This window comes from Dipodomys spectabilis, unplaced genomic scaffold, assembly GCF_019054845.1.
Source record: "Dipodomys spectabilis isolate Male_0828 unplaced genomic scaffold, ASM1905484v1 ptg000039l, whole genome shotgun sequence".
NCBI lineage: Eukaryota > Metazoa > Chordata > Mammalia > Rodentia > Heteromyidae > Dipodomys > Dipodomys spectabilis.
This window is the reverse complement of record NW_024870716.1, coordinates 4,003,508-4,019,952: the sequence shown is the minus strand read 5'-3', so window position 1 is coordinate 4,019,952 and position 16,445 is coordinate 4,003,508. Positions and strand designations below refer to the sequence as shown.

The 16,445-nt window shown below is 42.8% G+C and overlaps 1 protein-coding gene across 2 annotated transcripts in view; it reads left to right on the top strand.

The window, feature by feature from the left end:
* Ano6 (anoctamin 6) overlaps positions 1-9,571 on the top strand; it is a 175,154-nt gene extending 165,583 nt beyond the window's left edge. For both annotated transcript variants that reach the window (XM_042677691.1, XM_042677692.1), the window contains 3 exons: positions 30-232; positions 3,475-3,580; positions 8,858-9,571. In XM_042677691.1, the coding sequence (XP_042533625.1) occupies positions 30-232; positions 3,475-3,580; positions 8,858-9,064 (516 nt within the window). In that variant the 3' untranslated portion in view covers positions 9,065-9,571. The remainder of the gene's footprint in view (positions 1-29; positions 233-3,474; positions 3,581-8,857) is intronic.
* Positions 9,572-16,445: the final 6,874 nt, after the last annotated feature.

Below are 16,445 nucleotides of genomic sequence, written 5' to 3'. Positions count from 1 at the left end.
CAAGTTGTACTGCTTTCCTCCCAATGTAGGCCATGATCATCGCTTTCACATCAGACATGATCCCCCGCCTGGTCTATTACTGGTCCTTCTCTGTCCCTCCCTATGGGGACCACACGCAACCCACCATGGAGGGCTACATCAATAACACCCTCTCCATCTTCAATGTTATGGACTTCAAAAGCAAAGCGAAGGACAATCCGTACGTTGGGCTTGGCAACTATACCACGTGCAGGCAAGTTCTGTGCTAACTGTTTAAGAGTGAACTTCCTCTGGGAAAAAGTGTTGTGATGTCATTCTCTCTGGTATTATTTAAGTCAGACTGCTAGAAACAGTTTTTCCTCATGACTTTCTTTTTCATAAAGCTGTGTGAGAGTACCTTATGCCTAATTACTCAGGAGGTTGAAATCTGAGGATCACAGTTCAAAGCCAGCTTGAATAGGAAAGTTAGTGAGACTTTTACCTCCAATTAAGCACCAAAAAGGCAGAGGGGAGCTCTAGCTCCATTCATAGAGCTCCAGCTGAACAACAGTACTTAGAACCTGAGTTCAAGCCTCAGTGCCAGCACTGAGAAAAATGGTAAGACTTTAAAGTTAATAAAGACTACAGTTAGCTGGGTGCTAGTGGCTCACGCCTGTAATCCTAGCTACTCAGGAGGCTGAGATCTGAGGATTGCGGTTCAAAGCCAACCCGGACAGGAGAGACCGTGAGACTATCTCCAATAAACCACCAGAAAACCAGAAGTGGCGCTGTAGCTCAAGTGGTAGAGCGCTCACCTTGAGCTGAAGAGCTGAGGGACAGCGCCCAGGCCCAGAGTTCAAGCCCCACGACCGACCAAAAAATAAAAATAAAAAATAAAGACTACAGTTGTGCAGGGCACTGGTGGCTCATGCCTATAATTCTAGCTACTCAGAAGGCAGAGATCTGACAATCATGGTTCCAAGTCAATGAACTGCCAGAAAACCAGGAACCGTGGCTCAAAGTGGTAGAGTCCTAGCCTTGAGCAAAAAAGCCCAGGGACAACACCTAGGCCCCATGCCAACCAAAAATTAAAAAAAAAATAGCTTTGCAAATCATAACTGTAGTCTGTCTATAAAATGGTTACAGAGAGATGGATCCAAGAGAAAAGTCTATGAAATCTTAAAAGCAGACCATTCTCTAAAAGTGTCTTAAAGCACTGGCTCAGGCCTATAATCCTAGCTACTCAGAAGGTTGAGATCTAAGGATCGCAGTTCAAAGCCAGCCCTGGCAAGGAAGTCCATGAGATTCTTATCTCCCAGAAAAAGCCGAAAGTGGTACTGTGGCTCAAGTGGTAGAGTGCTAGCCTTGAGCACACAAAGACACAGGGACAGCGCCTAGGCCCAGAGTTGTAGCCCCAGGATCAGCAAAAAAAAAAAAAAAAAGTATCTTAAAGATTTCAGCATTGGTGTTAATGGCTGGTAAGATCAACTATGGATGGTATACACCAATTCAGTTACCCATCCATAGTTTGTTAACTATTTTGGTCATAGAATTGTTTACCATTTTGGTCATAGAATTGTTTTGGTTTTTTTTCCCCCCCAATCATAATCTTTAAAGGAGGCCTCACAATTTTTTTCAGTATGATTCTTCAACTACTTCATTGATTCAGTTTCTCAATAGCCACAATGAAGAAAGCACAAGCCCAAAATAAATGGGTCTGAAGTACTGTTAACTTGAAAAAATGCTACCTGAACCTGCTTACTCTTGCTTTAAGTAATCCTTGTAAGTCTTGTGGATTCTAGGCAGGACATTAACAACACAGAGCTAAAAAATGATGAGCATAGACAGATCCTGTAGGGAGACATGGTCTTCTGGATGTGTCTACCCTAAGGATGCTGGGACATAAATCCAGGTGTGGCTCAAGTGGTAGAGCAGAAACCCCAGAGCTGGCTAAGAAAATGTGCAAGGCCTCAAATAGGCTAAATTGTTTTACATCGTTAGGAAAGAAAAAGTCCTCCCCCCACATAAAAAGATCAGAGATGGATTCTTTATCATACAGAGTCCATCTGTAATGTTAGTTTCTGAGTACATGTCTAACAACCTATTATTGGAGTACTTTTTAAGAGTTTTGTTGCTACATCAAGCTTTACAAGGAAATCTAATTTACAAGACTGCCTCAGAGATCACTTTTTAAAAAGTTGAAGCGCGGTGCCAGTAGCTCACACCTGTAATCCCAACTACTAAGGAGGCTGAGATCTGAGGCTCACAATCCAAAGCCAGCCAGGGCAGGAAAGTCCAAGAGACTCATCTCCATAAGCCAGTAGGAAAACAAAAACAAAAACAGAAGTGGTGCTGTGGTTCCAGTGGTAGAGTGCTAGCCTTGAGCTGAAGAGCTGAGGATCAGCGCCCAGGCCCAGAGTTCAAGCCCCACAACTGACCACCCCCTTCAAAAAAAAAAAAGTTGAACTTTATTTTTAGTATTTCACCAAAAAGACTTTTCTCCCAGTGTGTATGTGTGTGTGTGCACGCACATGCCAGTACTGGGACTCAGGATCTTAACAGTATTGCTTTTTGCTCAAGGCTGGCCTCTACCAATTTGAGGCACACCTTCACCTCTGATTCTTGGTGATTAATTGAAGAGTTTCTCATGGGCGTGCTGCCCAGGCTGGCTTCAAATTGTGATCCTCAGATCTTAGCCACCAGTGCCCAGCTTATTCTTATTTGTGTGTATTACTTGTACAAAGTAAGACATTTTATTTGCTATTTCTATGCATGAATTTAATGTACTTTGATTATATTTACCCCTCTATTACTCTTTACCTGCCAGATCCTTTAACTTTCTCACAATTTTATATTTTATTACTAATGCTATATTATTTTTGCAGTAGTCGTGTTTAAACTCAGTGCCTTGAGCTTGCTAGACAACTGCCTTATTACTTGAACCACATCCCCTGGCCCTTTTTGTTGCTTTATTTTTCCTTTTTTTGGGGGGGGGGAGGAGGGTCCGGTCATGGGGCCTAACTCTGGGCCTGGGCGCTGTCCCTCAGCTCTTCAGCTCAAGGCTAGCTTTCTACCACTTGAGCCACAGTGTCACTTCCGGCTTTTTTTTGTTTATGTGGTGCTGAGGAATCGAACCCAGGTCCTCATGCTTGCAAGGCAAGCGGCTCTACCACTGAGCCACCTTCCCAGCTCCTGTTGCTTTATTTTTTTCAGGAAGAATCTTGCCTTTTATACCCAGCTCAACCTAGGAATACACTCTTCCTACCTACCACCTCCCACTGTGAAAAACTACAAACCACCGTGCACACTGAGTAGCTGAGATCACAGTCATGAGCCAATGGCTTCTTGAAAAGTTTTAAATGGGTTTATGAGTTTTTCATAGATGTATACAAAGTACTTAGATGTATACTCACCCTAACTCCCTTCTCTGTGGATCTTTAAGATCTAGAGTCTGCATGTGGGAGGAATCGTGCAATATTTGTCTTTTTGAGTGGTGTGCTTTTGTTGTGTTTCCAGGTACCGAGACTTCCGAAATCCACCTGGTCACCCGCAGGAGTATAAACACAACATCTACTACTGGCACGTGATCGCTGCCAAGCTGGCATTCATCATCGTCATGGAGGTAAGACACGGAAACAGTGTATAAAGGGAAAACTCAAATGGTGGAATTCCTTAGAGAGATGAAATCAGAGGGGAAGGAGAGGAGAATATAGTCAAAACATCAATACATTTCCTACAAAATTAGGAAAAGTGAGTGAGGGAGAGATGGATTGGAAGGGTGAAAATGTTGAAAAGAATGATGTTGATTAAGACACATTGTATTCTTTAAAGGCTGCTTATTTACAGGTCTTCTAATTTATGTACCTTATTTGACTTAAAATGTATAATACTTTCCTTACTACTTACTAATATAATGATTTTAGGCCATGAATTAATTAGGTTTGTCCTGTACACAACCATAATGCTCGAGGTAGAATTTGGTCATATGCTTTATTTTCTTATGTGCTGGTCTGGGGCTGAAATTCAGGGTCTCACACCTCTTGCTTGGCTTTCCTGCTCCAGGCTGGTGTTTTACCACTTGAGCCACATCTCCATTTCTGTTGCTTAATTGGAGCCAAGAGCCTCAGGGACTTTTCTGCCTGGGCTGGCTTTGAATTACAATCCTCAGATCTCAGCCTCCCCTGCTACTAGGATTATAGGGTGAGCCAGTGGCACTCTGCTTTGGTTGTGAGCTATAAAAGTACAAAAGGATGTTATCTTCAAGAAGAATTCATACATTTTAACTGAGTGCCTCTTGTTTAATTTGGAGCACTGACTGGTGAAAGGTTTAAGGAGAATGATGTTAGTGCCCTCTGCCCACAGGAAACTTTTACAGGCATAAGAGTTTTATTCATAGTGTTACTCAATTATTGTACTTTCATAATTCATCAATTTCTTAAATTAGTTATTATGGTCCCTAAAATTAACTAGCTCTGAAAAATAAATGACTCTGGCAGCTATCAGTGGGCTCTTGATCTAGCCAACTTCTTTTCAGAATGAGCATTACCCAATCACAAAATTCTTTAAATTTGTGGTGCGAAAAAGTATACCAACCCTTATTTTGAAATTACCAATGGATGCGGTGAAGCTACTTTAGCAGCAGGTTTTCTGTCTCTTGTAGCTAACATTGAAACGTCGATCAAATTCTGAGGCTTCCTAATTTGATTGAACAAAAATCAAAGAATAATAAGATGGGAAATGGAGGAGAGGACGTTTTTCCATAATAGATGCAAGACATCAAGTCAGGGACCAGAAAGCATGAGAGTGTATCAGGCCGAATCAATAACAAAGAAATGCTCACTTAAACAGCAAAGTGCAGCAGGGCAACCATGCGGTTGGTTACCAGGGGGAGAAATGAGTGCCCAAGAAAACTAAAAGGAGGAGAGACTTTATAATAGCAGAAAGAACCAATGAGTAGGCTAATGTCTAAAGGAATCACAGCAAAACTTGAAAGGTATTTGGAAAACTGCTACTGAAATATAAACACCAGACCATAATGGTTTTTGTTTTTGGTGGAAGGAGGGGAGAGGAAGGGTTTGTTTGTGCCAGTACTAGGGCTTGAACTCAGGGCCTGAGCACTGTCCCTGAGCTTTTTCACTTTGACTTTTGAGCTATAGTCCCACTTCCAGTTTTTTTGGTGATTAACTGGAGATAACAATCTCACAGACTTTCCTACCCAGTCTGGCTTGGAACTGCAATCCTCAGGTCTCAGCCTCCTGAGTAGCTAGGATTATAGGTATGAGCCACTGGCCCCTGACTGGAAAACACTTATTTTTTTAAGGCAGTCTAGAGAAGCAAAGAAGATCACCATATAATGATAGAGGAGTCAGTCTCGCAAGAGGAAATAATGATAAACATACATGCACCTAATGCTGGATCATCTAATATATTCAGCAAATTAGTAAACCTAAAGGGAGAGCCAGGCTTCAGTACAGTAGCAGTGGGAATACTTATCACCCACTTGCAGCTGTGAATAAACCACCTAGACAGAACAAGGAACACAGAGACGGCAGAGTTTGATTTCACCTAGGACCAAATGAGTCTAATTGACTCTCCTGCTGCCGGGTGGAGTGTTGTGGATGCCATCTTTGTCTCAAGTACATGGACACAATAGCTAGGATATGGAAACAACCCAGATGCCCCACCACAGATGAATGGATCCAAAAACTGTGGTATCTGTACACAATGGAATATTATGCAGCCATTAGAAATTTCAAAATAATGGCATTTGCAGGGAAATGGATGGAGCTAGAAGAAATCATGTTGAGCGAGGTAAGCCAAGAGCAAAGAGACAAACGGTACCTGGTCTCCCTGATAAGTGGATGCTAAATCCAAAATATTAGGTGATACGACAAAATTAACAGGACTTAAGAAACAAAGAACTTCCACTCATCTGGTCGAACCACTACTAAATATCCCCATGCTGCTGACCACATGTATGGTGTATATGTGTACACCGTTATATGTTATAGACTGTGATAGACAATTTGCTCCAGGAAAGTTAGAATGAACTTGTGACTTTAAATGAGCATCATTATTCCACAAACTGTGAAATTTGGGAAATTATGTAATCACTTAATCACAATTAAAAAGAACCTCGGGGAAGGTAGGGAGGGAAGGGATGGTAGGGGGGAAACAATAAAAAAAAAAAAAAGTACATGGAACTTGTTCTCCAGGAGAGACCAGATGGTCGGCCACAACACAAGTCTCCTTTCTGCAATAAAACTAGGATAAGAAAAGCTTGTGGAAAAGCATACCAGTACACGGAAATAGAGCAATGCACCTTGAATAACTAATGAACCCATGAAGAAATGAAGGGAATCTTTAAATATTTAAAGCTGGACATCTGTGGCTCATGCCTGTAATCCTAGCTACTCAGGAGGCTGAAATGTAAGGATCATGGTTTGCAGCCATTCCAGGCAAGAATTGATCCCCAAAAAGCCAGAAGTAGAACTATATAGCTCAAGTGGTAGAATGCCAGACCTGAGCAAAAATGCTGAGGGATAACACCTTGGCCCTGAGTTCAAGTCCTAGTTCCAGTGCATACACATCCACATGCGCGCGCAGGCACACACACACACACACGATGTTCTAAACAAATGATAATGTAAATAGCATACCAAAACCTATGGGAGATTGCAAAAGCAATCAGTACCTCCACCAAAATAGCAGAAAGATCCCCTTAAATGACCTATCATTGCACCTGAAAAAAAGTAGAGAAAAACATTTCTGTCCTGAGCTCAAACTATAGCTCCAACTGCCTTCACCCTTTCTCCTTGGGTATTTATTGCATCCACATTCAAATCTGCTTCCCCAAAGTCCTACTTTTTCTTAAATCCAGTCCAAATTGGACGTCTCTTCCCTGACTTGGTTATGGTGGCTTCTAGCTCACCAGTTGCTCAGGCCACAATCCCTGGAGCCCTCCTTTCCCACACCCCACATCCAATGCAGAAAATAGATCACTGGGGCTGGGAAGATGGCTCAGTGATACAGTGCTTGCCTCACATGCATGAGGCCCTGGGTTCTATTCCTCAGCATCACATAAGCAGAAAAAGTTGGAAGTAGCTTTGTGGCTCAAGTGGTAGAGCGCTAACCTTGAGCTGAAGAGCTCAGGTGCAGCGCTTAGGCCCAGAGTTTAGGGGCCCCGACCAACAAAACAAAAACAAAAATATATCACTGACCATTTCCAATGAAGTCTGCTGCGTTCACCAGGTATCAGTCCACTTGGTGTTACTGTAATAGAAAACCTGAGATCATTATGGCTCATGGTTTTAGAAGTTTCAGGCAACAGTTGATTGGCCCTGATGCAACTAGACCTGTAGTGAGGTCATACAGGAGCACATAGCAGAGGAAGATGCTCACCTGTTGCAGTCAGGGATGGGGTGGGGGAGGGGGGGTGGAGGATGGGGAGGACAGGGTCTTGATATCCCTTTTAGAGACATGCCCCAAGCTAGGGAGGTGTCAGTAGCTCACACCTGCAGTCCTAACTGCTTAGGAGGCTGAGATCTGAGGATCACAGTTCAAAGCCAGCTTAGGGCAAGACAGTCTATGAAACTCTTATCACTAATTAAACCAGCAAAAAGCTGGAAGTGGAGCTGTGCCTCAAGAGGTAATGCACCAACCTGGAGAGAAAAAAGGGAGAGCTTGAAGGCCTCAAGTTCAAGTCCTAGTGCTGACACAAAGTGAAGTAATAGCAAAGTTAATGTCCATTTCCTAATCCAGTTGGCTAGTAAAAATGTCTGGTGTTACCAAGCGCTGACAGGATGTACAGCAGTTGAGACTGGCCCATTTCATTGCTGGTGAGAGTATAAGCTGGGTCAACTTCCTTGGTAAATACTGTGCAACCAGATCTTCCTGTGACCAGGAGTGTTAGCAGTGCCACTTCCATGTTCTTTGCTCTTGAGAAACTACATGCTTGTTGATGAGAGAACAAACGAATGACCGCATGTCACACAGTAAAATAGTATAAATTAGCGAGAAATGGACTGGCTATGTACAACATGATTGATGGATCTTAGAAACTAATTTTGAATAGAACAAAAAGCCATTTGCAAAAGTACCACACTGGTGTTAAAAAACTCAAAATCAATACTGTATTATACTTTTAAATGTGAGATATACTTTTAAATATGAGAATGATGTATTTAGGATGCAAATAGAATAGCATTTACCTTTGGGCAAGTGGCAGGGTCTTAGGAAAAGAACACAAAATACACCAGCATTGTCAGTGCTGGTCTTTTTCATTTAATGGAGGATTTGTGGCATTCACTTTATCATTTGAGTTTTGATTTGTTGACACGGTCTTCAGTGTATGTAGCCCAGGTGAACCTCAAATTCACATACACACAATGCTAGGGTCATGAGGTATTCCATTTTGTTTTACCTTTTGGGGGTTGGTACTCGGGTTTGAACTCAGGGCCTAGGCACTGTCCCTTAGCCTTTTCACTCAAGGCTGAGGTTCAATCACTCTAGCCATCATTCAGCTTTTTGAAGGTTGGAGATAAGAGTCTCACAGATTTTTCTGCCCAGGCTGGTTTTGAATCTCAGTTCTCAGACTCGTGAGTAGCTGGGATTACAGGCATGAGCCACTGGCGGGTGCTTCCTTCGGTATTTATAACTAATGGGTGAGAACATTGCCAGGTGACAATGATCAAGATAAACTGCTTTGTTAAATGGCAGCCCTTTTGAACAACTACTTAAATATAAAAATAAAAACAAGCATAACACTCAGCTCTAATGGGATGTTCTTTCCTACACACCACCTAACAAGTACCCATTCATAGGCTGGAAAATCAGAAAATCAATTAAAATGCAGGGTTCCCGTCTCCTTGGTACCTGACATTCTCCTTCTTTGCAACAGCACCTCATCTACTCTGTGAAATTCTTCATTTCCTACGCCATTCCAGACGTGTCCAAAAGCACCAGGAGCAAGATCAAGAGAGAGAAATACCTGACCCAAAAGCTGCTTCACGAGAGTCACATAAGAGACCTGACAAAGGACATTGGCGCCATCGCTGAGAGGATAGCAGGGGCCGTCGATAACAATATTCGGCCCAAATCAGAATGAGAGGCTTATGCCAAGAGGCACATTAAGGGATGCCATTGGTTCTTCTCGCAGTGTATGATGAGCCAATCACTAATGACCGGGTGTGAGTTCCATCACTTTGGCAAATATGAAGACTGTTGCCCGGTTCATGTAACTCCTAGATTTCTGTTTCAGCTATCCAGGCAGGAACTGGAAAAATGTAAAAGCTTAGATCTAGAAGTAGCATAAAAACGAATCACCTGAAAAACCTGAATCTATTACCCCTATTTTTTGCTTTTGGGTTTTTTTTTTTTAAATCAATAACACAAAAAAATCATACAATGTGCTTTAAACAAAAATGCCCCTTTAAAGCAGAACGGATTATTTTTCCTATTTGATTACTTCTATTATTTTGTCTTTCCAAGCGCACGATCTCCTTTTATTTTTCAGATCAGGTCTCGTTTCCTCACTTTGCCAAATCAGATCCTGAGTTATCTTTTCCTTCCAGTGCCATCATTATTAAAGACTACACATGCTCCTGCCTTGATAGCTTTCGTGTGATTAAAAATAGCTAACTCAGAATTGAGTTCGAATCCTCTGTCAGGTGGCACGTAGACTCAAGATTTCATAATACGGAAGTGTATTACCAAATCTTGACAGAAAGGAAACCTCATTTAAGAAGAAAAGTATTTTGGTCTTCCTTTAAGGCCTGCCTTTCCGTCTTGGGAAAATACTCACCGTGGATGGGAATGGCAAGGTTTTGAGGCCCAACTGACACTCATGTCTTCTTTCTGAGCATTGCTCTGATGCTCTGTGTCTAATCAATGTTGACTGCTCTGAAGATTTCAAAGCAACCAGATGACAAAAGTCTGGCAATTTGCACTCATCTAGAACTGTAGCTTGCATTGATCTGGATCCTTAATTTCTCTCCTAAATATATGTACTTTCTTGGGGTAGAAAAATGCTAATCACTTGATTACAATTACATTTTCTAATCAATGTAACGGTTTGAAATAGGCTTATCTATCAAGTGTCTATGAGTTGACCTTTTTTTTTTTTTTTTTTGGTGCCAGTACTGGGATTTGAACTCAGGCCTGGGCACCTATCCCTTATAGCTTTTTCTCTCAAGGCTAGAACTCCTATCCCTTGAGTCACAAGTCTACTTCTGGCTTTTTGCTGATTAATTGGAGAGGTCTCATGACTTTCCTGCCCAGGCTGGCTTTGAACTATGATCCTCAGATCTCAGCCTCCTGAGTAGCTGGGATTACAGGTATGAGCCACCAGTGCCTGACTACCAGTTGACTTATATTCTAGGCGATACAGGAGGAACGTTATTACAAATCACTAAGCGCCTTCCCAAACACATCACTCCATAGCCATGTGGCCTGACCATGCCGTGTGCATGGCCATGTAGAGTTAGGATCCCCTCACTGTAAGAGTCAGGAATCTCGTGTGACTTTTCTGTATGCCAAAGCAACACAACATACCAAAGCACCTGCCACAGTGCACGTGGCTTCCTTGCCCCGCCCATCCCCTTATTCTGAGCCCAGTAATTCATTTCTGATGTACTTGAGACAAGAATCTATTTCTGTTAATCAAGAAAGGAAAGAGTGCATGGGATGTGAGCTCCTAGCCTCCTCTAGGGCCCATCAGGTGGGTAAATAAGTGGATTTGGTCACAAGTCCTTTCTTCCTCTGGCCTTCACATCCTGGCCTTCACATCCTGCTACACCAGGATGCCTTTGTTGCCCCCAGTGTTGCTCTGCCTAGCAGTCTTTTTGTGGTTTACGACTTACGGACCTGAAGATGACTTGTGTCATGATCAGACTGCATGAGCCTCTGTACCCACTGGGTCGCTGTTCAATGCTTAGGGGCCCCAGGCTGCAGCAAAGGAGCAGAATCCCAGCCGCACAGGAAATGGTTCTAGCAATTGAATTCTACAGGCTTATTGTAAAATAAAGTAGCTTTGTGCCATATCACAATCTTAGATGCCCTTCTGTAAAGGTTTTTAGTTTGTTTAGTTTTAGCCAGTACTGGGGCTTCAACTTAGGGCCTGGGCACTGTATCTTTGCTTTTTGCTCAACGCTGGTGCTTTACCATGTGAGCTGTATTTCCACTTCCAACTTTTTGAAGGTTCATTGGAAATAAGAGTCTCACACACTATCCTCCCTGTGCTGGCTTCGAACCCCAATTCTCAGATCTGTTTCCTAAGTGGCTATGATTATAGGTGTGAACCACCAGTGCCCAATTGTTTTAAGGTGTTTGGTGGTTTGTTTTTTTTCTTTTAATACATGTATGATTCATCAAATCAGTGTTCTAGACTTTTGAATTGTCCCAGTGGGTCAGGGAAACCATTTCTCCATCTTCCTTGCTAATGTATATTAATGGTACAATGAGGGAGAGCCACAGTAAGCCACATGGAGTCCAGACAGACTGGGATGTAAGGAAGATGGCTTCCCTAGAGGGACTCTTGTCGTTCTCACAGCCTCTGGGGCCTCCATTGTCCCTCTCCTCACCCTCTATGAGATGATTCTTGTTACCTCTTCTCCCAAAGTGTGTGACAACCTTTGCACTTGTTAGGCAGTTATTGGCTCTTTATGACACCCAAGCAAGGGACACTTTTTTTTTTTAACCTTATCTACTTGTATAGATGAAATGATTTCCAAAGAAATGTGCATTTCTGTGTTCACAAGCCCCACCTGTGAGAACCTTCAGAGTTTAAAATGTGCTGCTGTGGATGGGAGGATAAAAATATACATTTCTACAAGGCAGCAAATGTAACATCGGACACTGCCAAATATGCCCCCAAAGGGCTGAATCACTGTGGAGACTCTTGAGTTGCCCGTCAGCTCAACAGAGCTCATCTGAGTCCAGTGGGGACATGTGGGTGATAAAGAAACACAGAGGAGATGGGGAGATGGGACCATTTCTGCAGACAGTGAACAGGCTGCATCTATAAATAGGGACAGCCCCCCCACACCCCAGGAAAACAGTGGGTGTCCCAATGTACCAACAAAGGAAGGATCCTGGCCTTTGACATGTCTAATGTTAACCACTAGAGAAATTGTAGCTTTGTAGCCTTTCATAATGCCTGTGAATTTTAATCGATTGAAGCATTAGACCACACACTCAGGGGATTTTTCTTTTAAATGTCCCTCAGATATTTTAGATCTATTATTAGAAATAGAAAGCCATCATTCTTTTGGTTGTTTTGTCACTTGGTGAGGACATCCTGCAAAATGTTCATCACTAAACTCTTCCCCCTTTTAATGCTTTTGCATCTTGAATTTTAATAGAACATTAGTTCCCAGTAGGGGAACAGAATGTGATCTGTGGGTGAAAGGACATTTCTTGTACCATTTCCTTATGTTCATATTATATTTGGTTTGAAAAGTTAAACATCTGAGCAGTTTAAGGTAGACGTTAACTAGTTAGCATGCTTTCCAAACACTGTGGCATACAATGTAAAGTTTGTAATTAATGTTTGTTAATTTCTATGCATTTTAATATTCTTTTATAATTATGAGAGTTTTAATAAATTCATTTTTACAAACAATACTGTGATCAGTACTATTTGTCTTTGTGCGTTGTCTGTTTTTGTGCTAGTACTGGGGCTTGAACTCAGGGCCTCACATTCTTGGTTGGCTTTTTTTTTTTTTGGTCAAGACTGGTGCTCTACCCCTTGAGCCACACCTCTACCTTCATATTTTTCTGGTGAATTAGAGATGAGAGTCTCAATGACATTCCTGTCTGAGCTGGCTTTGAACTATGATCCTCAGATCATAGTTCCTGAGTAGCTAGGGTTCATAGGTGTGAGCTATCAGTGACTGGCTTTTTCTTCGCATTTTTAAGGAATTTAGATCAGCTATTTACTAGTGACTAGTTAGGTACTGAGACAACATATGTTTGCTTCCGTGTAAATTATACCCAAAGTTATGTTTTATGTAGCCTGAACTAACTTTGGAACATGGATTTTCTAGGAAATATTTGAGTCAGAGTTTCATTTGGGGCTGTTCCACATATATGTTTGGCCTGCAGCAGGCCCTGTGCTGAAGGGCCACCCACTGCTCACCAGGCAGCTGCCCTGGTGCAGCCATTGGGTCCGAGGGCCACACGTGGGTACTGCAGCCCCTCACCAATGCCTCTCCCTATACAGCATCTGGCACAGCACTGACTAGCTGGACAAATACTTTTAGGCCCCTTGCTGCTGCCGTTATTGAGGCTGCCATGACCAGAGAGCCTGGCTAGCAGCAGAGTTTGAATTAATAGTGTCAGATAAAATCTGCATTGATCAATAGAGGCAACTTCTTACAGTGAGATGTACCCATATCCACTGCTTTGCTTACCATAGCTGCCTGGCCTGCTAGACTGTATCCACTCTTTCATGGCTCACAAACATGGTGGGTCTTTCTGACTTTACCATGGTATACCTACTACCCAAATCTGCTACAGGCAGACTACATGATAGCACCCAGGTAGAAGCAAAGCTGACATTTCCTAAGAAACCGGCATCCTAAGATAGATCACCAGGAGTAAAGTGGATTACTGATAAGGACAGCCTTGGAACGTGGTATCTCTAGCTACTCTGCCAGCTGAGCACATCTCAATGTGAGAAACATGGCATCTCCAAAAGGCACCTAACTCTAGTAACAGATCCCAATGAAAGAGAAATGAGAGGAATGCTTGCCAACTGTTACTGTTTTGTTTTCCGGCAGTTCTGAAGTTTGAACTCATGGTCTTGTGCTTGCTAGGCAAGGGCTCTGCCACTTGAATCATGCGTCAGCTTTTGAAAAAATGACTTTTGAAGAGCCAAAAAGATCCACAAGAATATAGATAAGTAGCCGGGCGCTGGTGGCTCATGCCTGTAATCCTAGCTATTCAGGAGGCTGAGATCTGAGGATCGCGGTTCAAAGCCAGCCCGGGCAGGAGAGACCGTGAGACTCCTATCTCCAACAAACCACCAGAAAACTGGAAGTGGCGCTGTAGCTCAAGTGGTAGAGTGCTCGCCTTGAGCTGAAGAGCTGAGGGACAGCGCCCAGGCCCAGCCTTGAACAACAACAAAAAAAAAGTGTCCAGGCACTTGGTTTAAGCCCCAGTAATGGCACAGGAAAGTAGTTAAAAGCCTCAACAATAAACCAAGAAGAAAGAGGCTGTCTCAACTCAACGATAGGTCACAGAAGTAACCCATTCAGATGACAGAAAGGAAGAAAAAAGCACTCAAGAACACCAACAAACACATGTCTGCATTTTAGAATATTCCAACATGTTAAGAATGTTCCAAGCCGGGTGCCAGTGGTTCACGCCTATAATCCTACCTACTCATGAGGCTGAGATCTGAGGAAAGTCTGTGAGACTCATCTCTAATTAGCCACCAGAAAACCAGAAGTGGCACTGTGGCTGAAGTGGTAGAGCACTTGCCTTAAACTGAAGAGCTCAGAGACAACACCCATGCCCAGAGTTCAAGTCCCACAACCAACAAAAAGGATCAAAGGAAAAGGAATGTTCCAAGATGTTAGAATATTCCAATGTTAAAAGCATAAATATATATATGTGCATGCACGCAAACACATAAAATGAGATAATAACACACAATCCTAATCTTGGGAAAGATAGTCATTCACATACAGGAAGGTTACAGAACTCCAAAAAGATATGACCATAAAAAGATCTTCCCCTGGTGTATTATAATCAAAGTGTTCAAAGACAATAAGTATGTTAGACAAAATCTGTGATCACAGAATACCCAGCATTCACCTGCACCTCCACAAAGAACCAAAACAATAGCTATATTGCTGCATATTGAGGTTAAGTGACCAGGAAAGAACATGGATGCATGGAAATGGTAAAATCCAGAGACCTAGGATAGCAGCACAGCAAAATAAGTAGCTAGGTGCCGGTGGTTCACACCTATAATCCTAGCTACTCAGGAGGCTGAGATCTGAGGATCATGGGCAGAAAAGTTTCTGTGAGACTCTTATCTCCAGTTAACCACTCAAAAACCAGAAGTAGAACTGTGGCTCAAAGTGGTAGAGCACTAGCCTTGAGCAAAATGGTTCAGGGACAGCACCCAGGCAATGAGTTCAAGCCCCACAACCAACAACAAAAAAGTAAATAAAATATCCTGGTGATCTGGTTCTGAAGCTGGAAACAAAGACTCTCCCTCCCACAAAGGCTAAGGTGAAAGAATCCCAACAAACTCAGCACAGATGCTGTTTCCTGGGCTACTACAGAGTTCCACAGGCCTTGCTGGCTCATGGCCTACATAGATACCAAGCCTGGAATGTGCACGTGAAGTCTGGCTTTGGAAAAAATAGTCCACAGCATCTCTCAGCAAAGCCCTAGGGTGCTGTGTCTGGGAGCTACTTTTAAGAGGGGCAGTATTAATCTAAATTCAGAAACCTCAGAAACCTGTGCATATCCCCATTCTCTGGGACTACACAGAGATTCCATGACACTGAGATGATGGCAGCTTCATGAGCCAGAGGTGGCTTGGTGGAGGAGTTGTCACAAACCCACTTCAAATGGGGAATGACGCTGCCATGCAGAGAGTCACATAGGAGTTGCCATCTATGAGAAACATGGGGATCAGGGAACCTCTCTGAGGCTGGTGCATAGCTTGTCTAGTTGTGTGTGGTTTTACATGTAAGCAAGGACTGAAAGTGACTGTCTTGTGGTTCCTACTGTTCCTTTCTATGCATCACACATGGATGCCTGTCCCTAAAAAGACAAGGAAAAACCTGGGCACAAATGGCTCACACATGTCATCCTAGCTACCCAGGAGACTGAGATCTGAGGATAATGGTTCAAAGCCAGCCTAGGCAAGAAAGTCTATGAGAGACTCATCTCCAGTGACTATAAAAAAGCTAGAGGTAGAATGCTAGCCTTGAGCAAAAAAGCTCAAGAACAGTGCCCAGGTCCTGAGTTCATACCCTAAGAACGGCACCAAAACAAAACAAAAAACAACAGAGAAAGTGCCCCAAGTTTCCATTACTCTAGCACACTGAGGAGTCCAACAGCTCCCTCTCTGGGGTCCATAGCTTAAAGAGGCATAAAGAGAAATTCTGCTGCGTGTTAGCTTCATTACACTTGCTATCTTTTGAAGAATTTGCTCAGCTCCTATGCAATTCTTCCTGGGAAGTATAGCTGAAAGAATCAAAGGAAGCCAGGTGCTGGTGGCTCAGGACTGTAATCCTAGCTACTCAGGAGGCTGAGATCTGAGGATCATGGTTCAAAACCAGCCCCAGCAGGAAAGTTGTTAAGACTCTTATCTCCAACTAACCACCAGAATACTGGAAGTAGAGCTGTGGCTCAAAGTGGTAGAGCACCAGCTTTGAGCATAAAAGCTCAAGAACAGTACCCAGGCCCTAAATTCAAGCTCAATATTTGACAAAACATTAAAAAAATTAAAGATCAAAGGAAGACTC